This window comes from Piliocolobus tephrosceles, chromosome 5 (assembly GCF_002776525.5).
Source record: "Piliocolobus tephrosceles isolate RC106 chromosome 5, ASM277652v3, whole genome shotgun sequence".
NCBI lineage: Eukaryota > Metazoa > Chordata > Mammalia > Primates > Cercopithecidae > Piliocolobus > Piliocolobus tephrosceles.
Window position 1 is genome coordinate 150,258,533 of NC_045438.1, and position 20,094 is coordinate 150,278,626.

At 40.3% G+C, this 20,094-nt stretch overlaps 2 protein-coding genes across 3 annotated transcripts in view; one reads left to right on the forward strand and one right to left on the reverse strand.

The window, feature by feature from the left end:
* DEK (DEK proto-oncogene) overlaps positions 1-10,606 on the forward strand; it is a 37,512-nt gene extending 26,906 nt beyond the window's left edge. Inside the window, exons 8-11 of one of the 2 annotated variants that reach the window (XM_023209782.2) lie at positions 472-607; positions 1,380-1,528; positions 8,573-8,641; positions 9,075-10,605. In XM_023209782.2, coding sequence (XP_023065550.1) covers positions 472-607; positions 1,380-1,528; positions 8,573-8,641; positions 9,075-9,086 — 366 coding nt within the window. In that variant the 3' untranslated portion in view covers positions 9,087-10,605. Of the gene's footprint in view, positions 1-471; positions 608-1,379; positions 1,529-8,572; positions 8,642-9,074 lie in introns of both variants that reach the window. The other variant, XM_023209783.3, reaches the window with a different exon arrangement.
* A 322-nt stretch (positions 10,607-10,928) lies between these two features.
* The window catches only part of KDM1B (lysine demethylase 1B), a 68,746-nt gene continuing 59,580 nt past the window's right edge, over positions 10,929-20,094 (reverse strand). Inside the window, exons 20-22 of the mRNA XM_023209781.1 lie at positions 19,598-19,720; positions 17,158-17,310; positions 10,929-12,844 (exon numbers count right to left, since the gene is read on the reverse strand). Of these exons, the coding sequence (XP_023065549.1) occupies positions 12,761-12,844; positions 17,158-17,310; positions 19,598-19,720 (360 nt within the window). The 3' untranslated portion in view covers positions 10,929-12,760. The remainder of the gene's footprint in view (positions 12,845-17,157; positions 17,311-19,597; positions 19,721-20,094) is intronic.

Below are 20,094 nucleotides of genomic sequence, written 5' to 3' on the forward strand. Positions count from 1 at the left end.
AGCTACTAGGGAGGCAGAGACAGGAGAATTCGCTTGAACCCGGGAGGGCACAGGTTGCAGTGAATCAAGATCGTGACACTGCACTCCAGCCAGGGCGACAGAGCGAGACTGTGTCTCAAAAAAAAGATTGTAGTTGAGAGAGAGGGAACATAGAGAAGATAATATTATCTATATTTAGGGGTTCCCCCCCCCAAGATTAAGTAGATTAATGCATATATAGTTTATCCATAGTGGAGAATAAATATGGGCAACTCTTTTGTGTGTGTGATTGTGATTTGTCATGCTTAGACTTCTGTTGGGATAAAAGTTTGTTGTATGTTAATCATCTCCCAAAAACAATTTTTAATTGGTGATAACAAATATATTAATTTTCCTCTAACATTATTAAGGGGGTATAGGGGAAGTAGAGGGATGGGGTGGGATAGCATTGAATCTCATCAATATGTGTACTTTTGATTTCCTTTGTAACAGCCACCAAAAAAGACAGCAAAAAGAGAAAAACCTAAACAGAAAGCTACTTCTAAAAGTAAAAAATCTGTGAAAAGTGCCAATGTTAAGAAGGCAGATAGCAGCACCACCAAGAAGAATCAAAACAGTTCCAAAAAAGGTATGTTAGAAATAACATTAATCAGCAACTTTAAAGATACAGCATGTATTAATGTGTTGTACATAGTATTTAAGTGTGTGGGGGAAACAGGTAAACTGCAGAGAACATTGCGAGGAGAAGTAATACAGGTTGAACATCCCTTATCTGAAATGCTTGGGACAGGAAGTGATTCAGATTTTGATATATATATATATATATATATATGGGGGGTCTTGGAGATGGGACCCAGTCTAAACATGAAATTCATTCATGTTTCATATTCATCTTACATTGCCTGAAGGTAGGTTAATATTTTAGCTAAATAAATTGTTTATTGCACTGATGCCATTATAGCTCACTGCAGCCTTGAACTGCTGGACTCAAGCGAGTCTCCTACCTTGGCCCCCCAGAGCAGTTGGATTACAGGCTTGGACTGCTGCCCTTGGCCTGAAACCAAGTTTTGACTGTGACCCGTCAGTGAGGTCGGGTGTGGAATTATCTCCTGGTGGTGTCATGTTGGTGCTCTAAAAAGCTGGATTTTGGAACATTTCAGATTTTGGATTTTTTGATTAGGGATGCCCAACCTGTATACCAGTTTTTTATAGTTTTTGATATTTCAAATTGACATAAAATTTGTATGCATGTTTTATAGGTAACCTATAGAGTAGTGATTTGTAATTTTTTTGATCCAACACCCCTTTGAGAATCTGTTGAAAGCTTAAAATTCATCTCAACCTTTGTTAAATATTAATTTACTATGTAAGAAAAATTATTATTATTGTATTACTTTTAGAAAGTGAGTCTGAGGATAGTTCAGATGATGAACCTTTAATTAAAAAGTTGAAGAAACCCCCTACAGATGAAGAATTAAAGGAAACAATAAAGAAATTACTGGCCAGTGCTAACTTGGAAGAAGTCACAATGAAACAGATTTGCAAAAAGGTAATTAGACAAGTGTTTAGATTATTTTGCTTTTACTAGAAAAATTCTTTCACTTATCTCTTAATTTGAAGCTAAATACTTACGTGCATTCCCTTATTGAAGAAATACTTGTTGAACTACTATATGCCAGATCTCCTTACAGGTGCTGGGATACCACTTTAAATAAAATAGTCAAAGTTTTTGTCCTAATGGGTTTATTTTTATAAATAACATTAAAAGGAATAAAATTGGAGTGAATAAAATTAAAGTGATACATTCCAAACCACATAGTAAACTTTCTTTTTCTGATCTGGAGGTTGTTTCTATTGATGCATGCTTAGTTTATGTTAGTTTAAAGAAGCAGAATCTCATGAACTGCCTTATTCTGTTGTTAGTGTGATAAATGAGCTGTTATAGATTAAGTTCTTAACTCAGACTTCTGTAGCATTTTTCTAATATTTCTAATACTTCTTAGGAAATAAAGTGGCCTAGTCTTGAATATGATTCCATAGGGATTCTATGGAAATTTTAGCAACTTGTCTGTTGTGGTAAAATAAAATTACAATTTGGAATGTACCGAAAGTGAAATAGTCTATGCTTTTCTAAAGGACATTGATTATTGTTTTGTTTATTCATTCACCATTCATTGATTTGCTACTGCATTTCAGGCACTGGGCTAAATGTTACAGCTAGAAGCTGGATGTGGTGGCTCATGCCTGTAATCCCAGCACTTTGACAGGCTGAGGCAGGAGGACTGCTTGAGGCCAGGAGTTCAAGACCAGCCTGGGCAGCATAGTGAGATCCCATCTCTACAAAAAAAAATTTTTTTAATGTTACAGGTGGAACCAGAGAAGCCATTACTTGGCTTTTAAGAGGAGCTTACAGTCTAGTGAGATAGAGATAAGTATTTTAGTAATTAAAATATTGTAAGTGAGGGCCATGTTAGGAGAATATGGAAGGTGCTGCAGCACCACGGAACAAGCACCCTACTTGAAGCTAGGGGAATCTGGAAAAGCATCTTGGAAGAGCTCTTAACTGAATTTCCTAGTGGACCATCACCCATTCCATACAGTTGAGAAACAGTAACACATTAACCAAAATGATAATTGCAAGGAATAGTATTAGTTCAACATGTCTCAAGACTAGGATTAGAAAGAAGTCCTCACAGAAGTTAGGAGAAAATACTAGAGTTTTGCAGATCTTAAAATATGCCATGTTACAGTTTCAGTTTCTTCCTGAAATAAATGAGGAATTGAGAGGCTGTGTAGATTATTGAGAGAGATTTAGCAGGGGCATAACACATATTTTTGTTTTTTAAAAATTATCCTGGACACATTAAGAACAATGGAATGGCAAAGGATGAGATGAGAGAAGCAGGACACCCAGTTATGTTGTCATTAAAATGACAGTGTGAAGTGAGGAGGAAGTCAAAGAGAAACTAGTTCTGTCCATTAGAAGGATTTTTGTGAATACCTTCATGTAATTTTTTAAAAGGTATTATTAACATGGAGAGGTCAGGTGAGAAGGACCTGACCTTTTTTGGAGTCTACAATTAGGGGACGATGACCTGGGGGGGTAAAAGCAAGAGTTAATGAATAGTGAGGAAAATGAACAAAGTGAATCTTCTGTTTCCAGCAGCTGTCTTTGGAAGGAAAATAGGTAAATGGGGGTAGGTGACAAAGTATTTTTAATGGGCAGTAGGGGTGGAGGGGAGAAAGCATTTTGGTGGGAAAGGAGAAGTTACAGGAGAGTTGAAGGGTGGTCCTGTGGAGGCAAAGAAAATTCAGTACCATTGATGAATCCAGATAAAACTGGAGGGGAAAGAGCTGTCAGAAAATTGAAGGAATTCATAATAACGGCTTTTTTGGCTGTGACAGGAGTGTGAGACACTTAAGTAAGGAGGTGAAACTGCCATTGGTGTGAATGAAAGGAGAGTCTGACTGGGAGGTTTTGGGGGAGGAGCCTTTGGAGATGAATACCATGAACTGAAAATGGGACCCGCCTCTTCAAAGCTGCTTTCCCACAGCCGTCTGTAGTCTAGGCTTAACCATAGAAGAATGAGTAGTTAGACCAATTCAAGATTGGGGTTTTGCAGGGAAACAACAAGGGACAAACAATTTTTTAAAATTTTTCTTATTATACTTTAAGTTCTAGGGTACATGTCCACAACGTGCATGTTTGTTACATATGTATACATGTGCCGTGTTGGTGTGCTGCACCTATGAACTCGTCATTTACATTAGGTATATCTCCTAATGCTATTCCTCCCCTGTCCTCCGACCCCATGACAGACCATGGTGTGTGATGTTCCCCTTCCTGTGTCCAGGTGTTCTCATTGATCAGTTACCACCTATGAGTGAGAACATGTGGTGGTTGGTTTTCTGTCCTTGTGATAGTTTGCTCAGAATGATGGTTTCCAGCTTCATCCATGTCCCTACAAAGGACATGAACTCATCCTTTTTTATGGCTGCATAGTATTCATGGTGAATATGTGCCACATTTTCTTAATCCAGTCTATCATTGATGGACATTTGGGTTGGTTCCAAGTCTTTGCTACTGTGAATAGTGCCACAGTAAACATATGTGTACATATGTCTTTATAGTAGCATGATTTATAATCCTTTGGGTATATACCCAGTAATGGGACGGCTGGGTCAAATAGTATTTCTAGTTCTAGATCCTTGAGGAATCGCCACACTGTCTTCCACAATGGTTGAATAGTTTCCAGTCCCACCAACAGTGTAAAAGCATTCCTATTTCTCCACATCCTCTTCAGCACCTGTTGTTTCCTGACTTTTTAATGATCGCCATTCTAACTGGTGTGAAATGGTATCTCACTGTGGTTTTGATTTGCATTTCTCTGATGGCCAGTGATGATGAGCATTTTTTCATGTGTCTGTTGGCTGCATAAATGTCGTCTTTTGAGAAGTGTCTGTTCATATCCTTTGCCCACTTTTTGATCAAGGGATTGTTTGATTTTTTCTTGTAAATTTAAGTTCTTCATAGATTCTGGATATTAGCCCTTAGATAGGTAGATTGCAAAAATTTTCTCCCATTCTGTAGGTTGCCTGTTTACTCTGATGGTAGTTTCTTTAGCTGTTTAATTAGATCCCATTTGTCAATTTTGGCTTTTTGCAAAAATTTTCTCCCATTCTGTAGGTTGCCTGTTCACTTTGATGGTAGTTTCTTTTGCTGTGCAGAAGCTCTTTAGTTTAATTAGATCCCATTTGTCAATTTTGGCTTTTATTTTCATTGCTTTTGGTGTTTCAGACAAGAAGTCCTTGCCCATGCCTATGTCCTGAATGGTGTTGTCTAGGTTTTCTTCTAGGGTTTTTATGATTTTAGGTCTAACATTTAAGTCTTTAATCCATCTCGAATTAATTTGTGTATAAGGTGTAAGGAAGGGATCCAGTTTCAGCTTTCTACATATGGCTAGCTAGTTTTCCCAGCACCATTTATTAAATAGGGAATCCTTCCCCCATTTCTTGTTTTTGTCAGATTTGTCAAAGATCAGATGGTTGTAGATGTGTGGTATTATTTCTGAGGGCTCTGTTCTGTTCCATTGGTCTGTATCTCTGTTTTGGTACCAGTACCATGCTGTTTTGGTTACTGTAACCTTGTAGTATAGTTTGAAGTCAGGTAGCGTGATGCCTCCAGCTTTGTTCTTTTTGCTTAGGATTGTCTTGGCAGTGCAGGCTCTTTTTTGGTTCTCTATGAACTTTAAAGTAGTTTTTTACAATTCTATGAAGAAAGTCATTGATAACTTGATGGGAATGGCATTGAATCTATGAATTACCTTGGGCCGTATGGCCATTTTCATGGTATTGATTCTTCCTATCCGTGAGCATGAAATGTTCTTCCACTTGTTTGTGTCCTCTTTTATTTTGTTAAGCAGTGGTTTGTAGTTCTCCTTGAAGAGGTCCTTCACATCGCTTGTAAGTTGGATTCCTAGGTATTTTATTCTCTTTGAAGCAATTGTGAATGAGAGTTAACTCATGATTTGGCTCTCTCTTATTGGTGTATAGGAATGCTTGTGATTTTTGCACATTGATTTTGTATCCTGTGACTTTGCTGAAGTTGCTTATCAGCTTAAGGAAATTTTGGGCTGAGACGATGGGGTTTTCTAAATATACAATCATGTCATCTGCAAACAGGGACAATTTGACTTCTTCTTTTCCTAACTGAATACCCTTGATTTCTTTCTCTTGCCTGATTGCCCTGGCCAGAACTTCCAACACTATGTTGAATAGGAGTGCTGAGAGAGGGCATCCCTGTCTTGTGCCAGTTTTCAAAGGGAATGCTTCTAGTTTTTGCCCATTCGGTATGATACTGGCTGTGGGTTTGTCATAAATAGCTCTTATTATTTTGAGATACATTCTATTGAGAGTTTTTAGCATGAAGGGCTATTGGATTTTGTCAGAGGCCTTTTATGCATCTTTTGGGATAATCATGTGATTTTTGTCTTTGGTTCTGTTTATATGATGGATTATGTCATTGATTTGAGTATGTGCAACCAGCCTTGCATCGCAGGGATGAAGCCCACTTGATCATGGTGGATAAGCTTTTTGATGTGCTGCTGGATTCGGTTTGCCAGTATTTTATAGAGGGTTTTTGCATCGATGTTCATCAGGGATATTGGTCTAAAATTCTCTTCTTTGTTATGTCTCTGCCAGGCTTTGGTATCAGGATGATGCTGGCCTCATAAAATGAGTTAGGGAGGATTCCCTCTTTTTCTATTGATTGGAATAGTTTCAGAAGGAATGGTACCAGGTCCTCTTTCTACCTCTGGTAGAATTCGTCTGTGAATTCGTCCAGTCCTGGACTTTTTTTGGTTGGTAGGCTATTAATTATTGCCTTAATTTCAGAACCTATTATTGGTCTATTCAGGGATTCAACTTCTTCCTGGTTTAGTCTTGGGAGGGTGAATGTGTCCAGGAATTTATCCATTTCTTCTAGATTTTCTAGTTTATTTGCATAGAAGTGTTGATAGTATTCTCTGATGGTAGTTTGTATTTCTGTGGGATTCGTGGTGATATCCCCTTTATGATTTTTTATTGCGTCTCTTTGATTCTTCTCTTTTTCTTCTTTATTAGTCTTGCTAGCAGTCTATCAATTTTGTTGATCTTTTCAAAAAACCAGCTTCTGGATTCATTGATTTTTTTTTTTTTTTTTTTTTTTTTTTTTGGAAAGGTTTTTTGTGTGTCTGTTTCCTTCAGTTCTGCTCTGATCTTATTTCTTGCCTTCTGCTAGCTTTTGAATGTGTTTGCTCTTGCTTCTGTAGCTCTTTTAATTGTGATGTTAGGGTGTCAATTTTAGATCTTTCCTAGCCAAGGGAAACCGTGACACACAACACCTAGAAAATCGGGTCACTCCCAACCTAATACTGCGCTTTTCCAACAGTCTTAGCAAATGGCACACCAGGAGATTATATCCTGTGCCTGGCTTGGAGGGTCCCACGCCCACACAGCCTTGCTCATTGCTGGCACAGTAGTCTTAAGATCTAACTGCAAGGTGGCAGTGAGGCTGGGGGAGGGGCGCCCACCATTGCTGAGGCTTGAGTAGGTAAACAAAGCCGCCAGGAAGCTCGAAATGGGTGGAGCCCACCACAGCTCAAGGAGGCCTGCCTGCCTCTGTAGATTCCACCTCTGGGGGCAGGGCATAGCTGAAGGAAAGGCAGCAGAAACTTCTGCAGACTCAAATGTCCCTGTGTGACAGCTTAAAAGAGAGGTTCTCCCAGTACAGAGTTTGAAATCTGAGAATGGACAGACTGCCTCCTCAAGTGTATTTCCTGAATTTTTGAATGTTGGCCTGCCTTGCTAGGTTGGGGAAGTTCATAATATCCTGAAAGAGTGTTTTCTAACTTGGTTCCATTCTCCCCGTCACTTTCAGGTACACCAATCAGATGTAAATTTGGTCTTTTCACATAGTTTATATTTCTTGGAGGCTTTGTTAGTTTCTATCTTTGTCATCTGGTTTTGTAAGCAAAATTTTATTGTAATACAGCCACATCTACTCCTTTAACTGTTGTCTATGGCAGCATTGCCACTACAACACATAGTTGAGTAGAAACTGACTGGCAAAGTTGAAACTATTTGTACCATCTAACCCTTTACAGAAAAAGTTGCTGACCATGGACTATACAGCGGAAGTAAAGCCTGCAGGGTACTTACAGACTGTGAGCTTATAGTGAGGACTTGAATCAAGCAGCAAGAATAATAGGACTTAGAAAATTGACAAAAGGGAGAAATTTAGAGTCAAATTTTAGTAGTAGAGGACTCTTGAGACCACCTGGGTCTTAGGATTTAACTTTAGGGAGGGACTGAGCAGTGGAGTAGAGGAAGCAGTTCATTGTGTTTCAGGTTGTGGAATTGTAGGGTAGGGTGTTGGATGATAACAAGGGTTGGAGAAGAAAGCTTTCTCTAAAAGACACTTAGCCAATGACTTGCCAATGTAAAGAACTGAGTTCACTTATCTGAGATCTATCTAGATGGGTTTTCTTTACCCATGATTCTTAGGGGTTTTTGTTTTTGAGACAGGGTCTTCTTGCTCTGTGGTCCAGGCTGGAATGCAGTGACACTAACACAGCTCACTACAACCTCAACCTTCTGGGCCCAAGCCATCCTTCTGCCTCAGCCTCCTCGGTAGCTGGGAATACAGGCATGCATCACCATGCCTGACTAATTTTTTAATTTTTTGTAGACACAAGATCTCGCCAGGTCGCCTGAGGCTGCTTTCGAATTCCTGGGCTCAAGCGATCTTCCCACCTAGGTTTCCCAGAATGTTGGAATTACAGGCGTGAGATATCACATGTGGCTTATTTATTGTTAATTCATCCCAAACTCTCAGCCTGAACGCACTGAGAATGTTTGCACGCTAGTTTTCCACATCATATACAATATTATTAAAATACTCATTTGGAATACAGTTCCATATGGGTGAACTAGAATACTGTTGGGATGGTTGTGGCTATTTGCATGTAGCAGATTTCCTGCTTTTATTCAAAGACAATATTACTGGATATTAAAATCTGCTTTTAACATTATTTTTCCTTTTCACTATACATAGGTCTATGAAAATTATCCTACTTATGATTTAACTGAAAGAAAAGATTTCATAAAAACAACTGTAAAAGAGGTAAATATTTCAATCTTTCAAGTTTGACTTTAGAAATATGACAAAAGTAATTACATAAAATACCCCATATTTTTCAAAATATTCATGTCACTAAATACATTTGATTCTCACATTTCTTCATAATAGGGAAGTATATTTCTTCTCATTCCCACTTTAAAGCTTAAAATTTAAGTTTGAACAGTTAGTGATAAGACCTGAACTCAGATTATGATGTGGCCTCCTGTGGTGTGCCTGGGTAGCTGGGCATCTCAAAGTTGCTCTCACAAATACTTAAGTTCCTGTCTACCAGGCAAAGGTGAGGGGAAGATCAGCAGGTAGCTATAATTCTGTATTGAGCTCAACTGGTTTTTGAAGGACAAAATAGTAAAATAGATGTGGAAAAAATGGGATAAAGGTTTATGATTTATGGCAAAATGTTTCTCTTTCATTACAGCTAATTTCTTGAGATAGAGGACAGAGAAGATGACTCATTCACATAGATTCAAAGATCTGATTTATACCATTATACCAGCAAAGAGAATGTATTTCCTTTTCTAAATCCTTGTTAAGCAACATTAGAACTTACTGCTGACCTTTTTATCTTGAGTGTTACGTGAATTTGAGTTTGCTATTTTAAATTGCATTTCTATGCCATTTTTAGTTTAAAATCTTGCATGGCATTAATTGTTCCTTGCTTTTATAGTTGTATTTTGTACATTTTGGGTTTCTTTATATAAGGTCATAGATTCTTGAACTGTCGTGGTTTTTAGTGCGCTTAATACTAGCTTGCTTAAGGCATACTTTTAATCAAGTAGAACAAAAACTATTATGACTGGGATTTATACACAGAGATTGCAGTATTTAGTATATGAAATATTTTGAATACACATCTCTGTCAGTGTGAAAATTCAGCGGCAGTGTGTCCATCATATTAAAATATACAAGCTATAGTTGTCCAGATGACTGAATTGGAACTTTTCTCCTGCATGTGTATATATGTCAGATTGTTAGCATGACAAAAGTGACAGATGTTATTTTTGTATTTTTAAAAAACAATTTGTTGTATATAAAGTTTTTTTATTTCTTTTGTGCAGACCACTTTTTAAACTCACATAGGTAGGTATCGTTACAGTTGTAGACTATGGAATGTCAGTGTTCAGCCAGACAGTATGATGAAGCAGGGAAGGTCAGCTCAGTGATGGAACACTGAAGGAACAGACAGTTATCCTGCTTTGCTCGAAAGTGTCATCAATTTGTAATTTTAGTATTAACTCTGTAAAAGTGTCTGTAGGTACGTTTTATATTAAGGACAGACCAAAAATCAACATATCAAAGCTTCAAAAACTTTGGGAAAGGGTGGGATTAAGTACAAGCACATTTGGCTTACAGTAAATGAACCGATTTTTATTAACTGCTTTTGCCCATATAAAATGCTGATATTTACCGGAAACCTAGCCACCTTCATGATTACGATTAAAGTACCAGATTATAATGCCAGAATATAATATGCAAGTAATCGTGGATATCTCTGACAAAGTATGCCTCAAAAATAATACACTTTTACATTAAAGAAATTTAATGAGTTGGGGCTCTGGCTTTTAAAGTTTGTCTAATCAGTGTTGATTCTAGATGATCAACATAATGGACCACTCCTGAATGAGACTAATTTTGTCTTTCAGTTTACTGTCTTAAATCAGTTTATTAAATCTGAATTTTAAAACATACTGCTTATGACAGAATGACACATTTGATGTACCCAATTAAGTGTTGAAAAATATCTTTGCATCATAGAACAGAAATATATATGTTGAATGTTAACAGGTATTTTCACAGGTTTGACTTGTTTGATAGTTACTCAGACACTAGGGATACCTTTGTTCAATAGAAATGAACAAAATAAGCAACTAAATGAGACCCAATAATTGGCCTTCGATTTTAAATATTTAATTTGTTCTTATAAACCTTGTCAATAAAATTAATCTAAATCAGTGGTGTTTTAAGTCTCTTGCATTTGATGTCTTATAGGTTATATAGCATTTCCTTCCCTATGGTGAGTAATTCTGAAAGGGGATTTTTAAATTGATTCAGCCCTATAACGTATACAATTTGGAGCACTCTTGTGATAATGGAGCATTTTCTTGGAGTGAGTTCACAAAACAATAATTAAGGTTAATTTTCTGACCATTTACTATAAAGAAGATAAGTAATGACACAGAGTATTTGGAAGTGAGGAAATGGAGCTGTTCTGTATGAAAGTTCTTGAGCGTGCAAACTTATTAAATGGATGTATCACCACTACAGTACAGAGTACATTTGAAAGTCTAGTTTTTTATTAAGTAGTTTTACACAACCAGCTATTCTTGAACTGTAGTTAGAACATTGTAAATTTGTATATTTACTGCTACTCAATTACAAAATCTTCAGATGGCATTGAAAAAACATATCCAAAGTAACACAAGAAAAAAGTTCCACGGCTCCTTAAACAAAAAATCAAATGAAGTATGTCACTTGATAGGAACTTTAAAACACACATTTACCATACTTTAAAGTAGGCTTTCCCCTACTTGTAGCACAGTTCAAGTGCCTAGAAACTAACATAATAATTTACTGTTAACCATTTCAAACTTAACATTTTACATTTATCACTTTAAAACACATGCTGTCTACACATTTTAATACATGATACTTTAAAGCAGAATACTTGCCAGTCAGTACCAATGAGTCTCAACAAATAACCTAAGTATCAGAGGTGTCTTGAGATATACAGCTGTTAGCTTGTTTTTGGACCATACTTTGGAGGGGCGGGCGGTGGGGGATGTGTCTTAAATGCCTGAGGTTCACTGCACATTCTTTGTATGTTAGGTATTTACTCGTTATTAACGGACCTACTTTTAATTTTTAAAATACTCAATATTTTGAAGTCTCTTTAAAGTCACATGTACTCCTTTTTAAAGCAAACCAATATAATTATTGTTCAAAAACAAAAGCATATTTCTAACCTGTATACTGAAGTTTCTTGGCAAAATAGGCATCCTGAAGACCCTGAAACCAGTGTTTATTTTAGAAGGAGATTATTAAACTGTTTTCTGCCATGAGCGTTTTTAAAAAAAGAAAAGTGAATACTTGCCATGTTCTTAGGCCTTTAAAATATGGCTTATAAAAATGTATACTATTTACCAGGAGAGCTCACATTTTTCTGCAGTTTTCCAGTGGACCTGCCTATGGAATACTGTAAAGAAAAGTCTGCAAAAATATTTCTAGCAATTGAATCAGTTCTTTTAAATAAAAGAAGTGGAGAGGGGCTTGGATTAAATTATTCTGACAAGTTTTTTTGCTAGTGGTTGCCAAAATTAAGGATAAAGTGTCCTATCACCCAAATTTGGCTTTAAGGAAAAGCTATATTCTGTGTCTATAGTGTGAAGCCCACACTATCGGTGCTCCATTCTCAATGATCAATACCTATCTGGAAACTTCACTGTTTTGCCAATGGGTGCACAAATCTAAAACATTTTATCACAAAAGATACTTGAATTTAAATTTCTTTTGAACACCTAATGGGAGGAAATACGTACAATATAAAATACCTAGAAGCTTCCTTTTACTGTCAACTGGAGTTTGTGCTGTATCCAAAAAAAGTTCTATCTAAATTTTAAGTAAAAGCTCAATATTGGAGCTATATAAAAAATATTAAGGCTCATTGGTAAAGATATTGATAAACTGTCACAGAAGAAAAACATGGCTTTATCTGGTTTTTAAATGATTCCTGCTTGATTGACTTGGTTTCTCAGTGTATGAAAATTGATCAGCCATACAAAATGTGAAATCTAAAGGGAACTTCCAGCCATGGAACAATCATATCCACGGCCTCAACTGAAACTTACATTCTGCTTTATTCTGAAATCCAGACTTTCAGCAGTAGTTGAACCTATGGAAAATGCAATTAAATCTAAGTGCTTATAAGGATTTTTGGGGTCAGTGCTTTCAGAGTGATGAAATCGGTTTACATTATCATATCATCTTAGAAACATTTCAGTTTTGCTATGTAGAGAGGGTTTTTTCCCATCTTATAAAACTGAGGTTTAATATGTGATTCAAATTGTCCCATCTGGGGTACAGAAGAAAGCTGGGTCCACCGAATTCTTAAAATGCTGCAATCTTGCTTGCTTCTCGAACGCCACTCAAATATGCCCCTGTAACGGTTTGTGGAAAATGCCTGTTTGTTGCCTGTAAAACATAATTACATAATTGGAGATCATGCATGAAGAACTGAGTCGATATCAAAAGGTAAAACAAGCTTAGACTTTATCCGGTCTAACAAAGATTTGTGCCACTCCTATGCGCTCATATTCACACTCACCCATCGTAACACTGGAACTTTTCTGGTTATCTGGCCATGCACTGTCAAATTCACTCATTGTGTATGCTATCTTGAAGTACTATGCAGTACTCTTTAAAATACTAAGTATCCATATGTGACAGGTACTAGAGTTAAGAATAATTAAGACACAGTCCCTCCCATCAGACAAGTAATGTAGCTGGTACAATCACAGGCGAAACAAGTACAAAAGATGAAAGGCAATTCAGCCAAGCCGCAGATAGAGTTTTGCTAGATAGGTAGAAAAAATGGGTAGAGAATTAAGTTACTCAAAGGCTAGACCAGGGACCGTAAGTTCAGTAAGAAAAAGACAAAATGTGAGTGAGGGCTGTTGGATTGGGAGGAAGTAAAACGACTCAATGATAGGAGAACCTCACTCAAGGAATGGCTGGGGTGGGAATAGAATAAGCGAACCAGGAGGATAGGGGAGGACAGGATAGGAGGAACCCTGAATTGGTGATTTAAGTAATTATGACAAGGTCTGAGATGTGGCTGTGGAAAGGGGTAGCTGAAGAGGAACTGAACAGACCACAGAAAATGGAGGATAAGAAATGTAGAGGTAGGCCGGGCGCAGTGGCTCAAGCCTGTAATCCCAGCACTTTGGGAGGCCAAGACGGGCGGATCACAAGGTCAGGAGTTCGAGACCATCCTGGCTAACACGGTGAAACCCCGTCTCTACTAAAAAAATACAAAAAACTAGCCGGGCGAGGTGGCGGGCGCCTGTAGTCCCAGCTACTTGGGAGGCTGAGGCAGGAGAATGGCGTAAACCCGGGAGGCGGAGCTTGCAGTGAGCTGAGATCCGGCCACTGCACTCCAGCCTGGGCGACAGAGCCAGACTCCCTCTCAAAAAAAAAAAAAAAAAAATGTAGAGGTGAAGTTAAGTGTAGTCACCTAAACTGATACCTGGGTAGAAGGGAAAACATCCAGGGCCCAAAGGCTTCAGTGAATGGGGGAGTGATTACATCAGCAGTAATACAGTGACTAGTTACGGGGAGAAAGTGACAGTGAGGGAAAGAAGCCTCAGAAATAGGTTTTTAGAGGAAGGCGAGGTAGGCTGGGCACGGTGGCTCATGCATGTAATCCCAACACTGGGAGGCTGAGGCAGGCAGATCACCTGAGGTCAGGAGTTTGAGACCAGCCTGACCAACATGATGAAACCCTATCTCTACTTAAAGAAATACAAAAATTAGCTGGGCATAGTGGCACACATCAGCTGAGGCAGAATCGCTTGAACCCAGTAGGCGGAGGTTGCAGTGAGCCAAGATTGCGTCACTGCACTCCAGCCTGTGCGACAGAGCGAGACTCCATCTCAAAGAAAAAGGCGAGATAATAATTGCATCAAAGCAGCAAAGGAAAGCAAGATGCCATCTAGGCCATGTTCATAACCCTAAGGCACAGCAGCCTGAAACAGCTGTCTCTCAGAAGCTGCTGGCATTTGTTGTCTGGCATGCAGCCTTTATCCCCTTTCCACAGACTAAGGTCTTCATAGGCCAAGGAGTCATCAAAATCATCTGGTTTTCAGATGTCATTATTGTGTTTTGTTTTGAAAGAGTCTCTCTGTCTCCCAGGCTGGAGTGCAATGGCGTGATCTTGGCTCACTGCAACCTCCGCCTCCCAGGTTCAAGCGATTCTTCTGCCTCAGCCTCCTGAGTAGCTGGGACTACAGGCGCCCGCCACCATGCCTGGCTGATTTTTGTATTGTTAGTAGCAACGGGGTTTCACCATGTTGGCCAGGCTGTTCTCAAACTCCTGGCCTCAGGTGATCCACCTGTCTCAGCCTCCCAATGTGGTGGGATTACAGGCGTGAGCCATCACACCTGGCCGATGTTACACTTTTGTAAACAAAAACATTAACTATATTTTAGATGAAACAATGAGATGTGTACTTCCAAACCATATTAGACAAAGTAGGAACACAGGTGAAAGAGTGGTAACAATTCATTTTAAGTTTGGGGTTGGGGGCAGGGGTTTTAACAACAAAAAGCAAACCAATTCATCCCAAAGAATTCTTAGAAAATCTCAGTCATTGGAAGTATGAGGAACCATGGAGGCAGAGGTTAGCAAGGGGTAAAAACAGGATTGGCTTCAAGACTATAGAGAACAATTATTAATACGTCCCTTACCAGATTCCCCACTTGACCGGCTGCAGCTCCTCAGAGATGTGACTTAGAGATCAGGGGGAAGCACCAAATAAAATGGGGTTGAAGTGAAATGAAGCCTTCATAACTAACAATGAAGCTTCCAGTGCCCACAATGCCAGGGGCTGAGCTTCCACCACACAGGAAACTAACTTCCCAGATAGACAGTGATGTTTGGGAATCCAGCCATTGGTTGATAAGCTTGCTGGAGCTTTCACAAAGATTTTTTAAAAAATGCCTCGCTCAAATCCAAGCCAACAGTGACGGATCAGGGATTTGGACATGTAGCAGGCAAAGACTACAGCACACAAAATAGGAACTCTGAGACTGAGGAAACCAGGGAGGGAGGGAGCAGAAAAGCAAAAACATCCAAAGCTTTAAAAACCTTAGAAACAAGTTATAACAAGAGGATGCTACCAAAAAGGAACATTCTGCAAACAAGAAAGTGCTCATAAAGTAAAAGCCAAAATTTTAAAAGTCAATTAGAGAGTTGGACGATTTTAAAATCTCCCCCAACAAAAGTAGAGAAAGAGATGAATAATAGTAAAGAGGAAAAATCAGATGGTCAATTCAAAAGTTCCAAGATACAGAACAGAATCTCTAGAAAGAAAGAGAAAAACTCATCTTTATTTGAGCAGATAAGAAAATGAAGTAAAAGGATCAGAAATCAGAATAGCAAAACATTTTTCAACAGAAGTAAATCAAGAAAGAGGGATCTTGGAAATAAAGGCCCAGTGCTGGAGAGTGATTTTAAAAAAGAGAGACCCAGGGTGGGCGCGGTGGCTCACGCCTGTAATCCCAGCACTTTGGGAGGCAGAGGCGGGCAGATCATGAGGTCAGGAGATCGAGACCATCCTGGCTAACACAGTGAAACCCCGTTTCTACTAAAGATACAAAAAACTAGCCGGGCGTGGTGGCGGGCGCCTGTATTCCCAGCTACTCAGGAGGCTGAGGCAGGAGAATGGCGTGAACCCGGGAGGCAGAGCTTGCAGTGAGCCGAGATTGCACCAGCCTAGGTAACAGAGCAAGACTCTGTCTCAATAAAATAAAATAAAATAGAGACCCAGGAGGACGCTCTGCAGTAATCTCAGAGGTCAATCAGTGTGGACCAGAGCAGAGGCAAGAGGACTCAGGAAGGGGACATTTCAGGGACTGGAGCCAGCAGGCCAGCTCAGACAGTGTCAACTGTAAATGAGAGACAAACGCAGGGTATGGGAGACATGGGGAGAGGTACAAAGGAATTAAGCTAATGACCAAAGGAGCCATTATAACTACCAAGAAAACAGAAAACTGTGTAAGAAGGTATCAATGGACACCTCCTTGGCTCAGCAGTAAACATTTACACAGCCACGTAAATAAATACACCAATTTAATTAAAAGTGTGAAATAACCATGTTGAGCAAATAGTGCAGACACTAAACGGTCTCAGTCTTTAACCCAATAGGGAGGCAGTCAATAATGTCTGTGTAATGATAAATCAGAAGATGACATCATAGGCCGGGCACGGTGGCTCACACCTGTAATCCTGACAATGGGAGGCTGAGGTGGGAGGGCTGCTTAAGGCCACGGGTTTGAGGCCAGCCTGGGCAACACCACAGACCCCGTCTCTAGAAAAAAATTTTTAAAAAACCTAGCCAGGCTTGGTGGCACATGCCTGCAGTCCCAGCTACTTGGGAGGCTGAGGTGGGAGCGTCGCCTGGGAGTTTGGGGCTGCAGTGAGCTGGGGTGGCACCACTGCACTCCAGCCTGAGCCACAGAGCGAGACCCTGTCTCAAAAACGAAAAAGAAAGAGAGATGCAATATAAACACTTTCAAAATATGAAGTGAAGTCCAGAAGGAATAGCTGGAAGGTTAAAAACGGCTGCCTCTGGGAGCAAGAAGAGGACGGTGAGAAGGCTTCTGCTGTCTGTGGTCATAAGACTTTTGACAGTATTTGAATTGGTTTTTGAACCCTGGGCAGATATCATTTGAGATGAAAAAGAAATCAAAATACAAGTAATTGGGTTTGGAATCAAGATCCGTACCTCACCAGCGAAAAAGATGGTTCCCTGAATGTCTTCAGCAATGATATCGTAGGCCTCCCCACTTCCACCTGTCTTCACAAAACTGTATGCCATCTGGATCCATGGGTCTGTGCTCCACCGGGTGACAAAATACTTTGTGGGATCTGGGACCTCCTGTGTCCAATAGAAAGGAATGATGAAGTAGAATCAAGAAGGGACGTAGACATGGTGCAACCCAACTCATACATTTTGCCCCCTGCCCATTCCTGTATCATTCTGAAACAGTAGTTCTCAAGATGTTCCTCCTGCTGCCTTTAAATCTACCCAGGCCAGTATCTGCATATTATCCTCTCTCTCCTGCCCCCCCACCCACAATTCCCTCACTTCTATACCTCCTCCTCCTGCCCGGGACACACACGCCCTCCACTGGGGGCTATCACCCATGGCTCAGAGTTTGGGCCTTCCCTTTTCCATCGTGTGGCAGCAGAAAGGAGTCTCTGGCCCAAGAAGAAAAGGGAAAGGTGGAGTCTCAGGATCACAGGATGGAATTCTCAACAGGGTTCTCCACAAAACAGTGATACCAGGGTATGTTTCACATTCACTCAATTTAAAATATAGCAGTCCCCTCTTCTCTGTCAGGAATATGTTCCATGACCCGCAGTGGATGCCTGAAACCATGGACAGGACCAGTACTATACACACACTGTTTTTTCCTCTTCATACTTATGATAAAGTTTCATTTATACGTTAGGTACAGAGATTAATGACAATAATAATAGAACAATTATAACGCTATACTGAAATAAAAGGTTATGTGGACATGGCTCTGATAACAGATGACCCTTGAGTGACTAAAGGGCAGGCAACATCTACAGTGTGGAGGTACTCGACACGCTCTTCAGAATGGTGCATGACTGAAAACTTAGGAATCTATTTCTGGAATTTTTCATCAAATATTTTCAGACCTTGGTTGACCACAGTAACTGAAACCAAGAAAGCAAAGCCTCGAGTAAGAGAGAATGACTGTAATTTGTCAACTGGCCTCCGACAAGCATCACCATGAATAATATTTCTATAGAAATGGTATGCTAAGTTCCAAACTACTAATGTAAAAAACAAACTTTTGAACAAAAACTCCAACCAAGGGATTGCATCACTAGATAGATCCTCTCATATAAATTAGCAACAAGGCCGGCCACACAGTGGCTCACGCCTGTAATCCCAGCACTTTGGGAGGCCGAGGTAGGCCGATCACTTGAGGTCAGGAGTTCGAGACCAGTCAGGCAAACATGGTGAAACCCTGTCTCTACTAAAATACTAAAACTACAAAATAAAACATACAAAAATTAGCCAGGTGTGGTGGAGCACGCCCGTAATCCCAGCCTACTCGGGAGGCTGAGGCAGGAGAATCGCTTGAACCCAGGCGGCGGAGGTTTGCCGTGAACCAAGATTGCGCCACTGCAATCCAGCCGGGGTGAAAGAGTGAGACTCCGTCTCAAAAATAAATAAATTAAAATGAAATAAAATAAGCAACATATCTGAATGCCCTTTTCTCTTTAATTTATGTAACTTTTGAGTCATTTCACTTCTATTTCTGCTCCTTTATTTGAAAAAGACATAGGCCATGGCCATTTACAAATCTCCAGAGATGGTGAGATTTAGTACACTGGCAAACAAAGTATCCTGAGCTCCTTGGAGAAAAGAGACTATCTGCATGTGTGGGATATTAAAAAAAGCTGGACAAGACTCCTCTTAAAAGGAAAGCTGTAGTCAAAGCTTCTAGGGCTTCAGTAAATACAGAATTCATGTAGAAAATACTGAGCCTTTTATATCCTTACAAAAAAAAAAAAGGGGGGGGGGGGGAAGTGTGTATGATGTGAGAAGAAAAAAAGGAAGACAACTGTGTAAAAAAGGGTACAGGGCACTGTTACAGGCAGAATCGTGTCCCCCTCAAATTCCTACGTGGACACCCTAACCCTCAGAATGTGACTGTATTTCGTGACAGGGTCTCCAACCGGTAATTACTTTACAGCGAGGTCGCCAGGGTGAGCCTTAATTTAATCTGATTGGTGTCCTCATAAGAAGAGGAGATGAGGACACAGACACCCACAGAGGGGAGCCCATGAGAGGACACAGGGAGAAGATGGCATCTACCAGCCAAGCAGAGAGGACCTAGGAGAAACCAACCCTGCCGACACCTTGATCTCAGGCTTCCAGCCTCCAGAACTGTGCGGAATGTTTCTGTTGTCTAAGGCAGCCAGCCTGTGGTGCTCTGTGATGACAGCCCTCACAGACTAACCTCAGTGCTGGGGTTGGCAGTGGGACTGTGAAAGAAAGTTAAGACTGTGGCCTCTGCCTTCCTTCCCGTGATTCTCAGTGACGCTGGCTGCCTGGGCTTCCACATCCACTCGGGATAGCAAGCATGGCTTGCCCCTTTCAGGGAGGGCTTTCTCTCTCTCACCTGCTCCTTGAACAGCTCCCGCAGCGTGGCCATGCACTGCTGCAGCACCTGTTTGTCGTCCAGGGTCCTCACGGACGCGACAGCCTCCCCAGCAATCACAGACATCAGCACGCTGTGCTTCTTCTGGAGACATGAAAGGGAAAAGCAGAAAGTCTCTGAGTGCTCAGCTCCCACAGATAAGGGCCTCAATCTTCTTTTTTTTTTTTTTTTTTTTTTAATTGAGACAGAGTTTTGCTCTGTCACCAGGCTGGAGTGCAATGGCGCAATCTTGTCTCACTGCAACCTCTGCCTCCTGGGTTCAAGTGATTCTCCTGCCTCAGCCTCCCGAGTAGCTGGGATTACAGGCATCCACCACTATTTTCAATAGAGACAGGGTTTCACCATGTTGGCCAGGCTGGTCTCAAACCCCTGACCTCAGGTGATCTGCCCGCCTCGGCCTCCCAAAGTGCTGGGATTACAGGCATGAGCCACTGTGCCCGGCCAAGAGCCCCACTCTC